An 18,730-nucleotide genomic window follows, 5' to 3' on the forward strand; every position below is an offset into this window, starting at 1 on the left:
ACTGAAGTTTGACCTGTTTGATTGCCTTACAGAGGGATTAACTAAACTATTTGTATTTGGCCATATTCCCAGTCACGTTGACATGGTTAAATGCGGTGGTTCGCGCTTTCAAGTTTTGCACAAATGCTGCCATCTATCCACGGTTTCTGGTTTGGGTAGGTTTTAATAGTCACAGTGGGAACAACATCTCCTATACGTTTCCTGATGAACTCAGTCACCATATCCGTGTATTCGTCAATGTTATTCTCAGAGGCTACCCAGAAGATATACAATTCCGTGTGATCAAAACAATCTTGAAGCATGGATTCCAATTGGTCAGTCCAGCATTGAATAGACCTTAGCACGTGTACTTCCTGTTTGAGAGCCTGCCTATAGGAAGGGAGGAGCAAAATGGCGTCGTGATCAGATTTTCAGAAGGGGGGGCGGGGCGAGGGCCTTGTAGCCATTTAGAAAAGTTGAGTAGCAGTGGTCTAATGTTTTCCCGGCACGAGTACTACAGTCTATGTTGGTAGAACTTCGGTACCGTTTCCTCAGATTTGCATTGTTAAAATTCCCAGCTACAATAAATTAGGCCTCAGGGTATGTGGTTTCCAGTTTGCATAAAGTCCAGTGTAGTTCTTTGAGGGCCATCGTCATCGGCTTGAGGGGGAATATACATGGCTGTGAGTATAACCGAAAACAATTCTCTTGGGAGGTAATACATCGGCATTTGCTTTGTTAGGTATTCTAGGTTGGGTGAACAAAAGGACTTCTGTATGTTATCACAATCATACCTTGAGTAGTTAATCATGAAACAAACACCCCCTCCTTTCTTCTTGCCGGAGAGTTCATTATTCCTGTCTGCACAATGTACTGAGAACCCAGCTGGCTGAATGGAACAAAGGATCCAATTCGGGAAAGTCGTATTGCTGGTCGCAATGCTGTTGAATTACGACCACTCTGATATCCAAAGGTTCTTTCCGGCTGTATGTAATAACACAAAACATTTTCTGTGCTAATAATGTAAGAAATAACACACAAAAAAATACTGCAAAGTTTCTTAGAAGCTAGAAGCAGAGCTAGCATATCTGTCGGCATCATCGCTCTCTCTCTCTTTCTTGGAAATGATGGCAGAGTGAGAGGAGTAGCTGTCAGTAAGAGCTGTGGCATGGAATTAAAGAGATACTGTGTGTGTGTGTGTGCGTGTGTGTGTCGCCGAGATAACAGGCGCTTCTGCTCTGCCATACACACTTTACACATGCATCTCTGTGCCCTGCTGACGTCAACATGCATAACCTCATCATTTCTGGTTAGAGCTGTGGTTTACCATACAGTTCAGCTGGGCCAAGCAAGGAAGAGATGAATAACAAGAAAAGAAGCCTGTGTCATCCAAATGCAAACAAAATTATCTAACCCTAAAAATTGTGCCCTAGTTTTGTAGCATGACACAGTCTTGAGTGGGGGACACATTTGAGTGTGACACATTTATTTTGATGATGTGTTCCATCATCAAAGGGACTGTGGCTCTCCTGGGCATGTTCTGTTTTGAACTGTCTGTCCATCAGACCTATCCCCCTGGAGTTGTGGGGGATGGTCCCTGTCCTCTCCAATTATTGTAACCCAAGGGAGGGCAGTGGAAAGGAGAGAAAGCCCAAAGGAAGGAGGAAAGGAATTAAAGTAGGACAGAACAATGACCCATAGGCCCTCACTAGTCTGAGACACCCCACAGACCCTAACTATGCCATGACATGTAATATCCTATAACAACCCCATTAACCTAATCTGTTAGCACTGCCATTGTCAACCCTTCTCAAATTATGCCCTCCATTATAACATAATAATAGCCTTTTAGAAGACGCTTCTATCCAAAACAACTTACAGTCATGCATTTTTTTTAAATGGATGGTCCCAGGAATATAACCCACTTCCTGGCGTTGCAAGCACCATACTCTACCAACTAAGCTAAAGAGGACCATGTTGCCCATATTTGGAAGTCTGTTATAATGGTATCAATGAATCTTTATACAAATCAATGTGTTCACTTTGTCATTTTGTTTCCAGACACAGAAGCAGAGAGGAATGCACTGAAAGAGCATGTATATCCCAAACTACGAGACTTCTGCAGAGAGAACTATGGGATTGAGTTCCAGGTAATACAACATTTACAATCTTTCTCTTTTGCAGTCTTGCAATGCAAGAAAGTTGTTTTTAACATATCCCCCAAAAGTTTCCAATATTGATCAGAGGTTTCAAATGATTTCAAATACAACTAACAGTGAAATGCTTACTTGCGGGCCTTTCCCAACAATGCAGAGAGAAAGAAAATAGAGAAATATCAGAAAAGTAAAACACATAATAATAATAATAATAATAAATACACAATGAGTAACGATAACTTGGCTATATAGAGTCAATTTGAAGGGGTAGCTTTGCACATATAGCTAGGAATAAAGTGACAGATAATAACAGTAGCAGCAGAGTAAATAACGGGTCAAAAAAAGTTAGTGCAAAAAGGGTCGATGTAGATAGTTAAATAGTTCACAAGTTAATCTGGTTCAGGTTATTAATCAACCTACCTGTGTTTACAAACACTACATGAACAAGATCATCCACATGTATTGATAAAATATTTACTAATACTAAACTCAGCAAAAATTGAATCGTCTATTTTTCAGGACCCTGTCTTTCAAAGATAATTCGTAAAAATCGAAATAACTTCACAGATCTTCATTGTAAAGGGTTTAAACACTGTTTCCCATGCTTGTTCGATGAACCATAAACAATTAATGAACATGCACCTGTGGAATGGTCGTTAAGACACTAACAGCTTACAGACGATAGGCAATGAAGGTCACAGTTATGAAAATTTAGGCCTCTTTAGTGTCCTTTCTGACTCTGAAAAACACCTAAAGAAAGATGCCCAGGGTCCTTGCTCATCTGTGTGAACGTGCCTTAGGCATGCTGCAAGGAGGCATGAGGACTGCAGATGTGGCCAGGGCAAAAAAATGCAATGTCCATACTGTGAGACGCCTAAGACAGCGCTACAGGGAGACAGGACAGACAGCTGATCGTCCTCGCAGTGGCGTGTAACACCTGCACAGGATCGGTACATCCGAACATCACGCCTGTAGGACAGGTACAGGATGGCCACAACAACTGCCCTAGTTACACCAGGAACATACAATCCCTCCATCAGTTTTTAGACTGTCCGCAAAAGGATGAGAGAGGCTGGACTGAGGGCTTGTAGGCCTGATGTAAGGCAGTTCCTCACCGGCAACAACGTCACCTATGGCCACAAACCAACCGTTGCTGGACCAGACAGGACTGGCAAAAAGTGCTCTTCACTGACAAGTCGTGGGTTTTGTCTCACCAGGGGTGGTGGTCAGATTCACGTTTATCGTCGAAGGAATGAGCGTTACACCAAGGCCTGTACTCTGGAGCGGGATCGATTTGGAGTTGGAGTGTCCGTCATGGTCTGAGGTGATGTGTCACAGCATCATCGGACTGAGCTTGTTGTCATTGCAGGTAATCTCCACGCTGTGCATTACAGGGAAGACATCCTCCTCCCTCATGTGGTACCCTTCCTGCAGGCTTATCCTGACATGACCCTCCAGCATGACAATGCCACCAGCCATACTGCTCGTTCTGTGTGTGATTTCCTGCAAGACAGGAATATCAGAGTTCTGCCATGACCAGGGAAGAGGACGGATGTCAATCTCATTGAGTAAGGCTGGGTCCTGTTTGATCGGAGGGTGAGGGCTAGGGCCATTCCCCCCAGAAATGTCGGGGAACTTGCAGGTGCCTTGTTACCCCACTATTCCACCATCTCACAGCAAGAACTGGTAAATCTGGTGCAGTCCATGAGGAGGAGAGGCACTGCAGTACTTAATGCAGCTAGTGTCCACACCAGATACTGACTGTTACTTTTGATTTTGACTCCGCCCCTTTGTTCAGGGACACATTATTCCATTTCTGTTAGTCACATTTCTGTGGAACTTGTTCAGTTTATGTCTCAGTTGTTGAATCTTGTTATGTTTATACAAATATTTACACATGTTAGGTTTGCTGAAAATAAACGCAGTTGCCAATGAGAGGAAGTTTATTTTTTTGCTGAGTTTATATAACTTTCTTCTAAAGCTGTATCCATACCCATTGGATGTAGTGATCACAATATAGTGGCTATATCCAGGAAAGTTCCAATAGCTGGGCCTAAAATAATGTATAAGAGATCATACAAACTATTAATATGGAGCATCCAGATGCTGCACTTGCAGCATCCAGATGCTGCACTTGATACATTTATGAAATTGCTGTTAGAACTGTTAAGGCTCCATGGATTGATGAGGAATTAAAAAACTGTATGTCCATGTATGCTGATGATTAAACCATACATTTGCCTCAGCAACCACAGATAATGAAGTCATTGAAAAGCTTAACCTTTCTGATCTCCCCATCCCGGATCCGGGATCGTGAATACAGACTCAAGCTCATTACCATAACGCAACGTTAACTATTCATGAAAATCGCAAATGAAATGAAATAAATATGCTAGCTCTCAAGCTTAGCCTTTTGTTAACAACACTGTCATCTCAGATTTTCAAAATATGCTTCTCAACCATTGCAAAACAAGCATTTGTGTAACAGTATTGATGGCTAACGTAGCATTTAGCATTAGCATTCAGCTGGCAACATTTACACAAAAAAACAGAAAAGCATTCAAATAAAATAATTTACCTTTGAAGAACTTCAGATGTTTTCAATGAGGAGACTCTCAGATAGCAAATGTTCAGTTTTTCCTGAAAGATTATTTGTTTAGGACAAATCGCTCCGTTTTCTGCGTCACGTTTAGCTATGAAAAAACCCCTGTATCCAGGATTGTGTAAATCTATCAGCAAGCTCATTAGCATAACACAACGTTAACTATTTATGAAAATCGCAAATGAAATGAAATAAATATGCCATCTCTCAAGCTTAGCCTTTTGTAAACAACACTGTCATCTCAGATTTTCAAAATATGCTTCTCAACCATAGGAAAACAATCATTTGTGTAAAAGTAGCTAGCTAGCGTTAGCATTTCGCGTTAGCATTTAGCGTTAGCATTAGCGTTAGCATCCAGCACGCAACATTAACAAAAACATAAAAGCCTTCAAATAAAATCATTTACCTTTGAAGAACTTCTGATGTTTTCAATGAGGATACTCTCAGTTAGATAGCAGATGCTCAGTTTTTCCAAAAAGATTCCTTGTGTATTAGAAATAGCTCCGTTTTATACATCACATTTGGCTACCAAAAAAAATCTGAAAATTCAGTCCTCAAAACGCGAACTTTTTTCCAAATTAACTCCATAATATCGACTGAAAACATGGCAAACGTTGTTTAGAATCAATCATCAAGGTGTTTTTCACATATCTCTTCATTGATACATCGTTCTTGGACACATGCTTTCTCCCCTGAATCAAATGGTAAAGTAGAAGCAGCTGGCAATTGCGCACCGAATTCGACGCAGGACACCAGGCGGACACTTGGAAAATGTAGTCTCTTATGGTCAATCTTCCAATGATATGCCTACAAATACGTCACAATGCTGCTAAGACCTTGGGCGAACGTCAGAAAGTGTAGGCTCATTCGTTGCGCAATCACAGCCATATAAGGAGAGAATGGAAAACAGAGCTTCAGAAATTCTGCTAATTCCTGGGTGATGCATCATCTTGGTTTCGCCTGTAGAATGAGTTCTGGGGCACTTACAGACAAAATCTTTGCAGATTCTGAAACTTCAGAGTGTTTTCTTTCCAAAACTGTCAAGAATATGCATAGTCGAGCATCTTTTCGTGACAAAATATCGCGCTTAAAACGGGAACGTTTTTTATCCAAAAATGAAATAGCGCCCCTAGAGCTCTAACAGGTTAATAACCTGATGAGGAGTTAGTGATCCCTTTTGGGAACATCCCCTCCCACGTTCAGCTGGAACGGTGGCGCATGGAACGCAAAAATATTCTTAGAAATATTTAACCTCCACACATTAACAAGTCCAATAGCTCAAATGAAAGATAAACACCTTGTTCATCTACCCAGCATGTCAGATTTTTTAAATGTTTTACGGCGAAAACACACCACATATTTATATTAGACCACCACCGAAACGAAGACTTGTCCCAGCCATTTTGTCCCAGAAAATATACAATTATAAAAGCAGGATTAAAAAATAAATCATTCACTAACCTTTTGAAAATCTTCATCAGATGACAGTAATAGGACATGTTACACAGTACTTTTTTTTCAATAATATGCCATTTATATCCATAAATGTCCATTTACATTGAATTCATGTTCAGAAAATACTCAAAAATGTCCGCAGAAAATATCAGTAGCGCCGCAAGATAACGTAAATAGACATCATAAACTTTGACTAAATATACATGTTCTACATATAGTTAGAAAGATACACTGCTTCTTAATGCAATCGCTTTGTTACATTTATTTTTAACGTTACATAAATCGTTCACTATTCAATATTCTGAGACGGCGCTCAGATACAGTGCCTTGCGAAAGTATTCGGCCCCCTTGAACTTTGCGACCTTTTGCCACATTTCAGGCTTCAAACATAAAGATATAAAACTGTATTTTTTTGTGAAGAATCAACAACAAGTGGGACACAATCATGAAGTGGAACGACATTTATTGGATATTTCAAACTTTTTTAACAAATCAAAAACTGAAAAATTGGGCATGCAAAATTATTCAGCCCTTTTACTTTCAGTGCAGCAAACTCTCTCCAGAAGTTCAGTGAGGATCTCTGAATGATCCAATGTTGACCTAAATGACTAATGATGATAAATACAATCCACCTGTGTGTAATCAAGTCTCCGTATAAATGCACATGCACTGTGATAGTCTCAGAGGTCCGTTAAAAGCGCAGAGAGCATCATGAAGAACAAGGAACACACCAGGCAGGTCCGAGATACTGTTGTGAAGAAGTTTAAAGCCGGATTTGGATACAAAAAGATTTCCCAAGCTTTAAACATCCCAAGGAGCACTGTGCAAGCGATAATATTGAAATGGAAGGAGTATCAGACCACTGCAAATCTACCAAGACCTGGCCGTCCCACTTTCAGCTCATACAAGGAGAAGACTGATCAGAGATGCAGCCAAGAGGCCCATGATCACTCTGGATGAACTGCAGAGATCTACAGCTGAGGTGGGAGACTCTGTCCATAGGACAACAATCAGTCGTATATTGCACAAATCTGGCCTTTATGGAAGAGTGGCAAGAAGAAAGCCATTTCTTAAAGATATCCATAAAAAGTGTCGTTTAAAGTTTGCCACAAGCCACATGGGAGACACACCAAACATGTGGAAGAAGGTGCTCTGGTCAGATGAAACCAAAATTGAACTTTTTGGCAACAATGCAAAACGGTATGTTTGGCGTAAAAGCAACACAGCCAACACACCATCCCCACTGTCAAACATGGTGGTGGCAGCATCATGGTTTGGGCCTGCTTTTCTTCAGCAGGGACAGGGAAGATGGTTAAAATTGATGGGAAGCTGGATGGAGCCAAATACAGGACCATACTGGAGGAAAACCTGATGGAGTCTGCAAAAGACCTGAGACTGGGACGGAGATTTGTCTTCCAACAAGACAATGATCGAAAACATAAAGCAAAATCTACAATGGAATGGTTCAAAAATAAACATATCCAGGTGTTAGAATGGCCAAGTCAAAGTCCAGACCTGAATCCAATCGAGAATCTGTGGAAAGAACTGAAAACTGCTGTTCACAAATGCTCTCCATCCAACCTCACTGAGCTCGAGCTGTTTTGCAAGGAGGAATGGGAAAAAATGTCAGTCTCTCGATGTGCAAAACTGATAGAGACATACCCCAAGCGACTTACAGCTGTAATCGCAGCAAAAGGTGGCACTACAAAGTATTAACTTAAGGGGGCTGAATAATTTTGCACGCCCAATTTTTCAGTTTTTGATTTGTTAAAAAAGTTTGAAATATCCAATAAATGTCGTTCCACTTCATGATTGTGTCCCACTTGTTGTTGATTCTTCACAAAAAAATACAGTTTTATATCTTTATGTTTGAAGCCTGAAATGTGGCAAAAGGTCGCAAAGTTCAAGGGGGCCGAATACTTTCGCAAGGCACTGTATAAGCTATATTTCTCCGCTATGTTGGAGTCAACAGAAACACACAATTTCAGCATAAATATTCCCTTACCTTTGATGGTCTTCGTTCAGAATGTACTGGAAGGGTTCATACTTACCCAAAACATCGTTTGGTTTCAAGTCTTGCGTCTTTGTATTAGCTACTGCTAATAACATCAGCTGAAATGCACCCAAAATGTCCTCTGGTCCGGAAAAGTTGCGCATCAAAACTTCAAAATTACATATTATATGTCGACTAAACAGGTCAAACTAAGTGCAGAACCAAGCTTTAGGATGTTATAAACATACAAAACAAATGTATATTCAACCGGTCATTGTTTGTCCTTCTCCGGAGTGCTGGAACAAAGGAATGGCTGGGACCAATTCGAGCCCTAACGCACAGGTATTTTCTCGCGGCACTCACTCAATTCACTCCCATAGGGCCAATTCTCGCGGGATTTGAACGATTAAACGCTCTACTGAATGAGGACATCTAGTGGAAGACATAGAAAGTCCCCAGATCCATAACTGGTTGGGAAGGGTGGGGGCGATGACGTCAAAGTTGCTCCAACTTTCATGACCACAAAACTAGTTTGGAAGAATGCCTGCCCTGTGAGTTCTGCTATACTTACAGACATAATTCCAACGGTTTTGTAAGCTTTAGAGTGTTTTCTATCCAATAATAATTATTATATGCATATATTAGCAATTTTTGACAGATTTTTTTTCAGTTTACTATGGGCACGCAATTCCTCCAAAGGGGGCAGTAGTCAGCCCTATCTTTAAGAGGTTTTTAAAGTCCTGAGGAGAATAAACGAGGTGTGTTTATGGTTACTGCTCCCCCTTACTATCGTATTAACCCCTCGTTTCATGTATCTCTCCTCACTTTTTTTTATAGAAAAAAAGACAAGTGATTGTCTATGTCCACAACAATGCTTAAACCACATCAATCTGATTGGATGGGCCTATCAGCGCATGATGACAATTGCGAATCACAAATAGCCTACCCTACCGACAATACTTGTTTCAATACCTGTTTGCATACCCATTGTTTCCTTAGTTAGCATTTACTGGTTTCAACAACCAGTTGAAAAAAACATATTTCCTACCCTACCGGCTACCAATGTCTTTCCAGTTGAGAGCTGAACACTCTTGCTGCTTGTAGATGATATTCTGCTTAAACTAGGCTATGTCTGTGGCGGGCATGTGGATATATTTCACGTGCTTTGCGATTGTGTAGGCTACTTTGTGCATGATTTGTCTATTTTACTACATAATTGATATGTTTCTATACAGTGCCTTCGGAAAGTACTCAGACCTCTTGACTTGTTCCACATTTTGTTGCATTACAAACCTATGTAAGGTCCCACAGTTGACAGTGCATGTCAGAGCAAAAACCAAGCCATGAGGTTGAAGGAATTGTCCGTAGAGCTCCGAGACAGGATTGTGTCAAGGCACAGATCTGTGGAAGGGTGCCACAATATTTCTGCTGCATTGAAGGTCCCCAAGAACACAGTGGACTCCATCATTCTTAAATGGAAGAAGTGTGGAACCACCAAGACTCTTCCTAGAGCTGGCCGCCCGGCAAAGCTGAGCAATCAGGGGAGAAGGGCCTTAGTCAGGGAGGTGACCAAGAACCCTATGGAAGAATCTTCTAGAAGGACAACCATTTCTGCAGCACTCCTCCAATCAGTCCTTTAAGGTTGAGTGGTCAAGCGGAAACCACTCAGTAAAAGGTACAAAAGACTCTCAGACCATGAGAAATGGTCTGATGAAACCATGATTCTCTGGTCTGATGAAACCAAGATTCTCTGGTCTGATGAAACCAAGATTGAAATCTTGGCCTGAATGCCAAGTGGCACGTCTGGAGGAAACCTGGCACCATCCTCATGGTGAAGCATGATGGTGGCAGCATCATGCTGTGCTGATGTTTTTCAGCGGCAGGGACTGGGAGAATATTCAGGATCGAGGGAAAGATGAACGCAGCAAAGTACAGAGAGATCCTTGATGAAAACCTGCTCCAGAGTGCCCACCACCTCAGGCGGGGGGCGAAGGTTCACCTTCCAACAGGACAACAACCTTAAGCATGGCTCTCATGGAGTATTAGCAACATTGTTGTGAAGCTTTTTGTTAGTCTAATTTACAAACCAATTCGTGGAACAGATGGAGGGATTGAGATACTTCCGGTCTTGAGTAACTACCACCACTTTTTTTTCTTCTCTCTCTCGCTTCAGTGCTTTAAGTTATTTGGTTTTTGATTTATTAAAATTCCCATTAGCCGATGCCAATGGCGACAGCTAGTCTTACTAGTCTGACATATAACAGAAAATACATTGCAGAGAAAAGACTTCACAATTTACATACATTTAAAAACATGAACATGTACTGTATGTGCATATCAGTTACACACACGTAAGTACATACACACAAAATGTAGGTCACGTGGAGGAGAGGGAGTTCCATGCACATGACTCTGTATATCAAATCAAATGTATTTCTTCTTACATCAGGTGATATCTCAAAAGTGCTGTACAGAAACCCAGCCTAAAACCACAAACAGCAAGCAATGCAGGTGTAGAAGCATGTATAATACTGTACGTTTCCTTGAATTTCTTCTGGACCTGGGGACTGTGAAAAGACCCCCGGTGGCATGTCTGTTGGGATGAGTACATCTGTCAGTGCTGTGTGTAAGTTGACTATGCAAACAATTAGGAATTGCCAACATTGTTTCTTATAAAAACAAGAAGTGACAGTCAGTCTTTCCTCAACTCTTAGCCAAGAGAGACTTAGGAATAATATTAAAATCAGCCCTCTGATTACAATGAAGAGCAAGATGTGCCACTCCGTTCTGGAGCAGCTGCAGCTTAACTAGGTATTTCTTTGCAGCACTTGACCATATGACTGGACAATAATCAAGATAAGATCAAACTGGAGCCTGCAGGTCTTGCTTTTTGGAGTGTGGTGTCAAAAAAGCAGAGTAAATCTTTATTACAGACAGACCTCTCCCCATCTTTACAACCATTGAATCTATATGTTTTGATCATGACAGTTTACAATCTAAGGTAACACCAAGTCATTTAGTCTCCTCAACTTGTTCAACAGCCACACCATGCCTTACCAGATTCAGCTGAGGTCTAGAATTTAGGGAATGATTCATACCAAATACAATGCTCTTAGTTTTACAGATGTCCAGGACCAGTTTATTACTGCCCACCCATTTCAAAACAGACTGCAACTCTTTGTTAAATGGCCCCACAAACCGCGTGCCCAGCTTCTGGCAGGGCAGGCGGAGGGGCAGGTTTGGGGTCAAGAGCCAGACCCTGTCCCACTGTGCGAACACGGTGGCCTCACTACGGTGGCGGTCAGCGCTCACCTTCTGTCGCCCACCGGCCCGTTTCAGGCATTCCTGGACGGCTCTCCAAGTCTCCTTTGAGCGCGCACCCAATCCTCCACCGCAGGAGCTTCGGTCTGACACTGATGCCACGGGACCAGGACCGGCTGATTTCCCAACACGCACAGAAACGGCGACAGGTCCGTGGAGGAGTGGGGAAGTGAATTCTGGGCCATCTCGGCCCATGAGACGAACCTTGCCCACTCTTTGGGCCGGTCCTGGCAATACGGCAGCAGAAACCTGCCCACATCCTGGTTCACTCTCTCCACCTGCCCATTACTCTCGTGGTGAAAACCAGAGGTCTGGCTGATCGAGACCCCCAGACGCTCCATGAACGCCCTCCAAACCCGGGAAGTGAACTGGGGACCCCGATCAGAAACTATGTCCTCAGGCACCACGTAGTGCCGGAAGACGTGTGTAAACAGGGCCTCCACAGTTGTTCCGCCGGACTAAGCTTCCTCGAAAAGAAAGCACAGGGGCGAAGCTTCGCAGGCATGCCCGAGCGCTGTGATAGCACGGCTTCAACACCAGCCTCGGACGCGTCCACCTCCACTATGAATGCCAATGAGGGGTCCGGATGTGCCAATACGGGAGCATCGGTAAACAACGCCTTCAGATGACCAAAAGCTCTGTCCACCTCCGCCGACCACCGCAAACGCACCGGCCCCCCCTTCAGCAGTGAGGTAATGGGAGCAGCCACCTGCCCAAAGCCCCGGATAAATCTCCGGTAGTAATTGGCAAACCCTAAAAACCGCTGCACCTCCTTTACCGTGGTCGGAGTCGGCCAATTACACACGGCCGCAATGCGGTCACACTCCATCACCATCCCAGATGTGGAAATGCGATACCCCAGGAAAGAGACAGCTTGTTTGGATAACACACATTTCTCGGCCTTGACGTACAGGTCATGCTCCAACAGTCGCCCAAGTACCTTGCGCACAAGAGACACAAGCACGGCGCATGTGGCGGAATAGATCAGTATGTCATCGATATAAACCACCACACCCTGCCCGTGCAGGTCCCTGAGATTCTCGTCAACAAAGGATTGGAAAACGGCTGGAGCATTTTTCAACCCATACGGCATGACAAGGTACTGGCCAGATGTGGTACTAAACGCGGTCTTCCACTCATCTCCCTCCCGGATTCGCACCAAGTTATACGTGCTCCTGAGATCCAGTTTTGTGAAGAAGCGTGCTCCGTGGAATGACTCCACCGCTGTGGCGATGATAGGTAGCGGGTAACTGAACCCAACTGTGATGGAATTTAGACCTCTATAGTCAATGCACGGACGCAGATCTCCCTCCTTCACAAAAAATAAACTTGAGGAGGCAGGTGACGTGGAGGGCCGAATGTACCCCTGTCCCAGAGATTCAATGGTATTTGTCTCCATAGCCACCGTCTCCTCCTCTGACAGGGGATACACATGACTCCTGGGAAGTGTGGCATTCACCTGGAGGTTTATCGCACAATCCCCTCGTCGATGAGGTGGTAATTTGGTCGCCCTCTTTTTACAGAAGGCGATTGCCAAATCGGCATATTCGGGGGGATGCGCACGGTGGAGACTTGGTCTGGACTCTCCACCGTCGTCGCAACGATGGAAACTCCCACGCACCTACCTGACCACCCCTTAAGAGCCTCCTGTTTCCACGAAATGTTATGATTGTGATAAGCCAACCAGGGAATTTCCAGCACCACTGGAAACGCAGGAGAATCAATGAGGAAGAGACTAATCTGCTCCTCATGAACCCCTGCGTCATCATGTCCAGTGGAATCGTGGCCTCCCTGATCAGCCCTGACCCTAATAACCAACTATGTAGGGTGTGCACGGGTAAGGGTTGGTCCATCTGAACCAAGGGAATCCCTAACCTAAGCGTGAAACCGCGGTCCATAAAACTCCCCGCTGCGCCTTAATCTACTAGCGCCTTATACTGGGAATGAGGGGAAAACTCAGGAAAGGAAATCAACACATACATATGACCAACAGACGGCTCTGAGGTGTTCGAGCCGTGCTCTGCCTGCCCTCTCTACTCCCAGACGAGCTCCTCCAGCACCGATCAGCAGTGTGTCCTCACCGAACACAACTGTTGCAGGAGGAGGCTCCTCCTCCAGTTGCCCTAGCACCAACACCCCCTAACTCCATGGGTGTCGGAGCAGGAGCGCTGGGAACTGGAACAAACAGGACCCGATCTGGATGCCCGTTGTCCAGCCTGATGGACATGTCAATTAGCTGGTCCAGAGTGAGGGTGGTGTCTCGACAGGCTAGCTCCCGGCGGACGTCCTCCCGCAGGCTAGACCTATATTGATCCATCAGGGCCCTGTCATTCCACCCCGCGCCGGCAGCCAGGGTCCGGAACTACAGCGTGAAATCCTGTGCGTTCCTCGTCTCCTGCCTTTAGATGAAACAGCCGTTCATCTAAGTCACTCTGGGTAATGGTCCTTCGCCGAGTCTGGGCCCTCCCAGACCGCGTTGGCCCATTTCATGGCTTTACCCGAAAGGCAGGAGACAAGGACGCTGACACTCTCCTCTCCCGAGGGAGTCGGGCGAACAGTCACCACGTAAAGCTCCAGCTGGAGCAGGAACCCCTTGCACCCGGCAGCCATCCCATTGTACTCCCTCGGGAGTGCGAGCCAAATCCCGCTGGGGCCGGACGCCGCCGGAGAAGGTGGTGGTGCAGGCTGGAGAGTGGCTGAAGACGGGGTACGGAGGCCGCTCCTCTCCCATCTCTCCATTGTCGCCATCACCTGATCCATGGCCGTCCCCAAATTGTGTAGTACAGCTGAATGCTGGAGAACACGCTCCTCCAGGGACAGGGACAGGGGGGGAGATGTGGGAGATGTGGGTGTGGAGTCAGGCGCAGGAGAAAGCAAGTTTCGAAAAGGGCTTTTAATTAACAAGGTCCAAATTACAGGAAAAACAGGACTACAACAGTAGCCTCAACCACCCAGACACCGTCCGGGGGGAAAAAACACCTGTTCAACAGAACCGCAAAAACGCAACCCAAAACTGAATGACAGCAAACAAAACAATCCAGCACAAAACCCAGAGGAAATGGCAAGATTTAAATACCCCCCTAATTACCCAAATAGAACACAGGTGAAACACAAGACAGACATAACGAAATGAAAAGGAAAAAGGATCGGTGGCAGCTAGTAGACCGGCGACGTCGACCGCCAAGCACCACCCGAACAGGGAGAGGAGCCACGTTCGGTGGACGTCGTGACAATGGGGCCGACCAATCACCTGCTTGGGGGAATTCAGGAAGCCATCCTGAAACACATACATACAAATACACAAACCACAACACAGAAACTGGGGAACGTAACACCAGGTACCACTACCTCATGAAGATGTATGAGAGAATGCCGAAAGTGTGCAAAGCTGTCATCAAGGCAAATATTATTTGATTTGTTCAACACTTTTTTGGTTACTACATGATTCCATATGTGTTATTTCATAGTGTTGATGTCTTCGCTATTATTCTACAATGTAGAAAATAGTACAAATAAAGAAAAACCCTGTGGCTTTTACAGATCTGGTATCATTTGCAATGCAAATGGCTGGTGTGCTGCTGTGAGGATATATTTTATCGAAAGATATTTGCTAAACAGATCCAGGAGAGCCCTTGGAGTGAAGTCGATCAGAATTGTCAGATTTTTCTTGGAGGATTTGTCAAGCTTTTCGCTTTGATATCCGACATGTTTTGCTTTGTCGGGCCGAGCGACCTCGGAAATTGGTGATTTGGAAGTATAGTAACAAGATCCATTAAAATTGCTCTCCAAACCAGAGGGGGCACTACTATGGTAGTATGCTACTCTGCCATTGCATGGAATCAAGCTGCAGTGATTTTTGGGTGGCCATATGCCTGGCTGGTGAGTCATGGGCCTGCCATGGTTACAGCTGATATGATATGTGGAGTGCCTCGGAGACTATGAGTGAGTCACCATCATGCAGGATCTTGTGTGGCTGTTTAAAGTAGACGGTGGATGTGGTTATTTGGAGATGCTGTTGTGGACCATTTTGGAGATTTTGATACTAGGAAATTGATAAGATTATAATTTGTGACTGTGTGTGTACGTGCACGCATGTGTGCGTGATTCGGCTCAGTATACTGTATATTTATATCTGAGAAATGGCAGTCCTTTCTCACTAGTCTGGAAAGTCATTTGTCTTTCTAAGTCATCACAATTGAGTTCATGCTATATAGAGATAGTCCTTCTGTGCAACACTTCATTGTGATTTGACACAATTTTGATACAGTAAAATAACTATTACAGTAAAGAACTGTTTTGATAATGGGGTACCAGTGAGAAAGTAAATACTTTATTATGGTTGGCAAAACATGGCTGCCATTCTCTGAGCTAAACTCAGTCATAGACACACCCATCAAACACACACACACCCATCACCACCAAAGATGAATTACAATAGCAGCTTTCCCCCTGCAGTTGACAGGATATTGTTTAATGGCTGTCAGTCAAACGTCTCTACAGCTGTCTAACAATACCAGCTACTGAGGAGAGAGACAGACGAGAGATGAAACTCGATTTCAGTTTTTCTTTTACTATTTACGCACTCTATAACGCCATGGTGTGAAGTTGATCCACATAAAGCGACAGCTTCAAACACACTCTCAAAGCTATGTTTCCGTAATTATTTATGAAGAAGAAAACACGTCATCAATGCATTTTTCTCAAACCTGCTAAGTTGTAGACTTGATATGCATCCCTGGTTTGTTATTCTGAGGAGTGCTTTAAGTAAAATGATTTTATTGCTTTGAAACCACAACACAAACACAGTTCTAGTATCAAACGGTGTAAGACAGAAGGGAGAGTTGAGATGTTTTTCATGTGTTCATTAGCATTTACCAACTGAGCTCCTCTGAGAGTGGGTGAAAACTGAAATTGAGCATTGGCAGGACAGCAACAATGTGGATTGTCACGCATATTGTCTGCCATTCTCGGTCTCTCTCTCTCCCTCTCTCCTAGGTATCGGGGTTTGACATAATTCACTATTCTAACAGTTTCATTAATTTATGACGGATATCCGGATATTCGAAATACATGTGGTTTTTTTTTAAGTTCTATTTTTAACCTGAGCACTGCTGCAGCAGGTTGAAGCTGGCGCTCTATTGCTGCAGCTGCCTGAAAAGGTTATAAATTGTTGGTGTGTGTAGCGAGCAGACGGAAGGAAAGAGAGACGCTGAGGAAATTTGGCTACAGCCAAAATTAGCTAACTTGTAGCAGCCACAATATTATTTATCATCCCATATAACAGTGCCTGTCTTGACTGGAGTAGGCTAAAGAAGCTAGCTAGCTAGGCTAATTAAGGCCACATGCTGTGCTTTCTCCCCAACCCCATTAAGATAAAACAGTAGCTTACCTGTTGGTTGCTCGTTGTAGCTTACTCGTTCTTTAAACTTTAAATTCTGTAATTTTATTCCATCTTGCATTACATTAGTGAACTCTCACTTCACTTGCTACAAATTGAGCCTCTTTGCCACTTTGATTGGCTAACATAGACAACAAGCCACACACGTGAAGGCTACCAGTCAGCTACCAGTTTTTTTTACAAACAAAAGTTTGTTGTTTTATTACATTTACAATTTGGAATGTCATGGTATATCCTTTAATGTAACAATGTAATTTAACCTGTTAGATCTCTAGGGGCGCTATTTCATTTTTGGATAAAAAACGTTCCCGTTTTAAGCGCGATATTTTGTCACGAAAAGATGCTCGACTATGCATATTCTTGACAGTTTTGGAAAGAAAACACTCTGAAGTTTCAGAATCTGCAAAGATTTTGTCTGTAAGTGCCCCAGAACTCATTCTACAGGCGAAACCAAGATGATGCATCACCCAGGAATTAGCAGAATTTCTGAAGCTCTGTTTTCCATTCTCTCCTTATATGGCTGTGATTGCGCAACGAATGAGCCTACACTTTCTGTCGTTCGCCCAAGGTCTTAGCAGCATTGTGACGTATTTGTAGGCATATCATTGGAAGATTGACCATAAGAGACTACATTTTCCAAGTGTCCGCCTGGTGTCCTGCGTGGAATTCGGTGCGCAATTGCCAGCTGCTCGTACTTTTCCATTTGATATAAGGGAGAAACCATGTGTCCAAGAACGATGTATAAATGAAGAGATATGTGAAAAACACCTTGATGATTGATTCTAAACAACGTTTGCCATGTTTTCAGTCGATATTATGGAGTTAATTTGGAAAAAAGTTCGCGTTTTGAGGACTGAATTTTCGGATTTTTTTTGGTAGCCAAATGTGATGTATAAAACGGAGCTATTTCTAATACACAAAGAATCTTTTTGGAAAAACTGAGCATCTGCTATCTAACTGAGTCTCCTCATTGAAAACATCAGAAGTTCTTCAAAGGTAAATGATGTTATTTGAAGGCTTTTATGTTTTTGTTGAAATGTTGCGTGCTGGATGCTAACGCTAAATGCTAACGCTAAATGCTAACGCTAAATGCTAACGCTAAAGGCTAACGCTAAATGCTAACGCTAGCTAGCTACTTTTACACAAATGATTGTTTTCCTATGGTTGAGAAGCATATTTTGAAAATCTGAGATGACAGTGTTGTTTACAAAAGGCTAAGCTTGAGAGATGGCATATTTATTTCATTTCATTTGCGATTTTCATGAATAGTTAACGTTGTGTTATGCTAATGAGCTTGCTGATAGATTTACACAATCCTGGATACAGGGGTTTTTTCATAGCTAAACGTGACGCAGAAAACGGAGCGATTTGTCCTAAACAAATAATCTTTCAGGAAAAACTGAACATTTGCTATCTGAGAGTCTCCTCATTGAAAACATCTGAAGTTCTTCAAAGGTAAATGATTTTATTTGAATGCTTTTCTGTTTTTTTGTGTAAATGTTGCCAGCTGAATGCTAATGCTAAATGCTACGTTAGCCATCAATACTGTTACACAAATGCTTGTTTTGCAATGGTTGAGAAGCATATTTTGAAAATCTGAGATGACAGTGTTGTTAACAAAAGGCTAAGCTTGAGAGCTAGCATATTTATTTCATTTCATTTGCGATTTTCATGAATAGTTAACGTTGCGTTATGGTAATGAGCTTGAGTCTGTATTCACGATCCCGGATCCGGGATGGGGAGACCAGAAAGGTTAATTTAGAAATAGCCTTTTCAGTGTTAATATCAGGTTAATTCAAATAGGCCTAATATTTTTATTTTTATTG

The 18,730-nt window shown here is 43.3% G+C and overlaps 1 protein-coding gene across 1 annotated transcript in view; it reads left to right on the forward strand.

Annotated features, from left to right (window-relative positions):
* LOC110531917 (NACHT and WD repeat domain-containing protein 2) overlaps window positions 1–18,730 on the forward strand; it is a 92,420-nt gene that overhangs the window by 16,793 nt on the left and 56,897 nt on the right. Inside the window, exon 3 of the mRNA XM_021615394.3 lies at window positions 2,041–2,129. Within this exon, the coding sequence (XP_021471069.2) occupies window positions 2,041–2,129 (89 nt within the window). The remainder of the gene's footprint in view (window positions 1–2,040; window positions 2,130–18,730) is intronic.

The sequence above is a fragment of the Oncorhynchus mykiss genome, chromosome 9 (assembly GCF_057628025.1).
Source record: "Oncorhynchus mykiss isolate SJ-2025 chromosome 9, ASM5762802v1, whole genome shotgun sequence".
Lineage (NCBI taxonomy): Eukaryota > Metazoa > Chordata > Actinopteri > Salmoniformes > Salmonidae > Oncorhynchus > Oncorhynchus mykiss.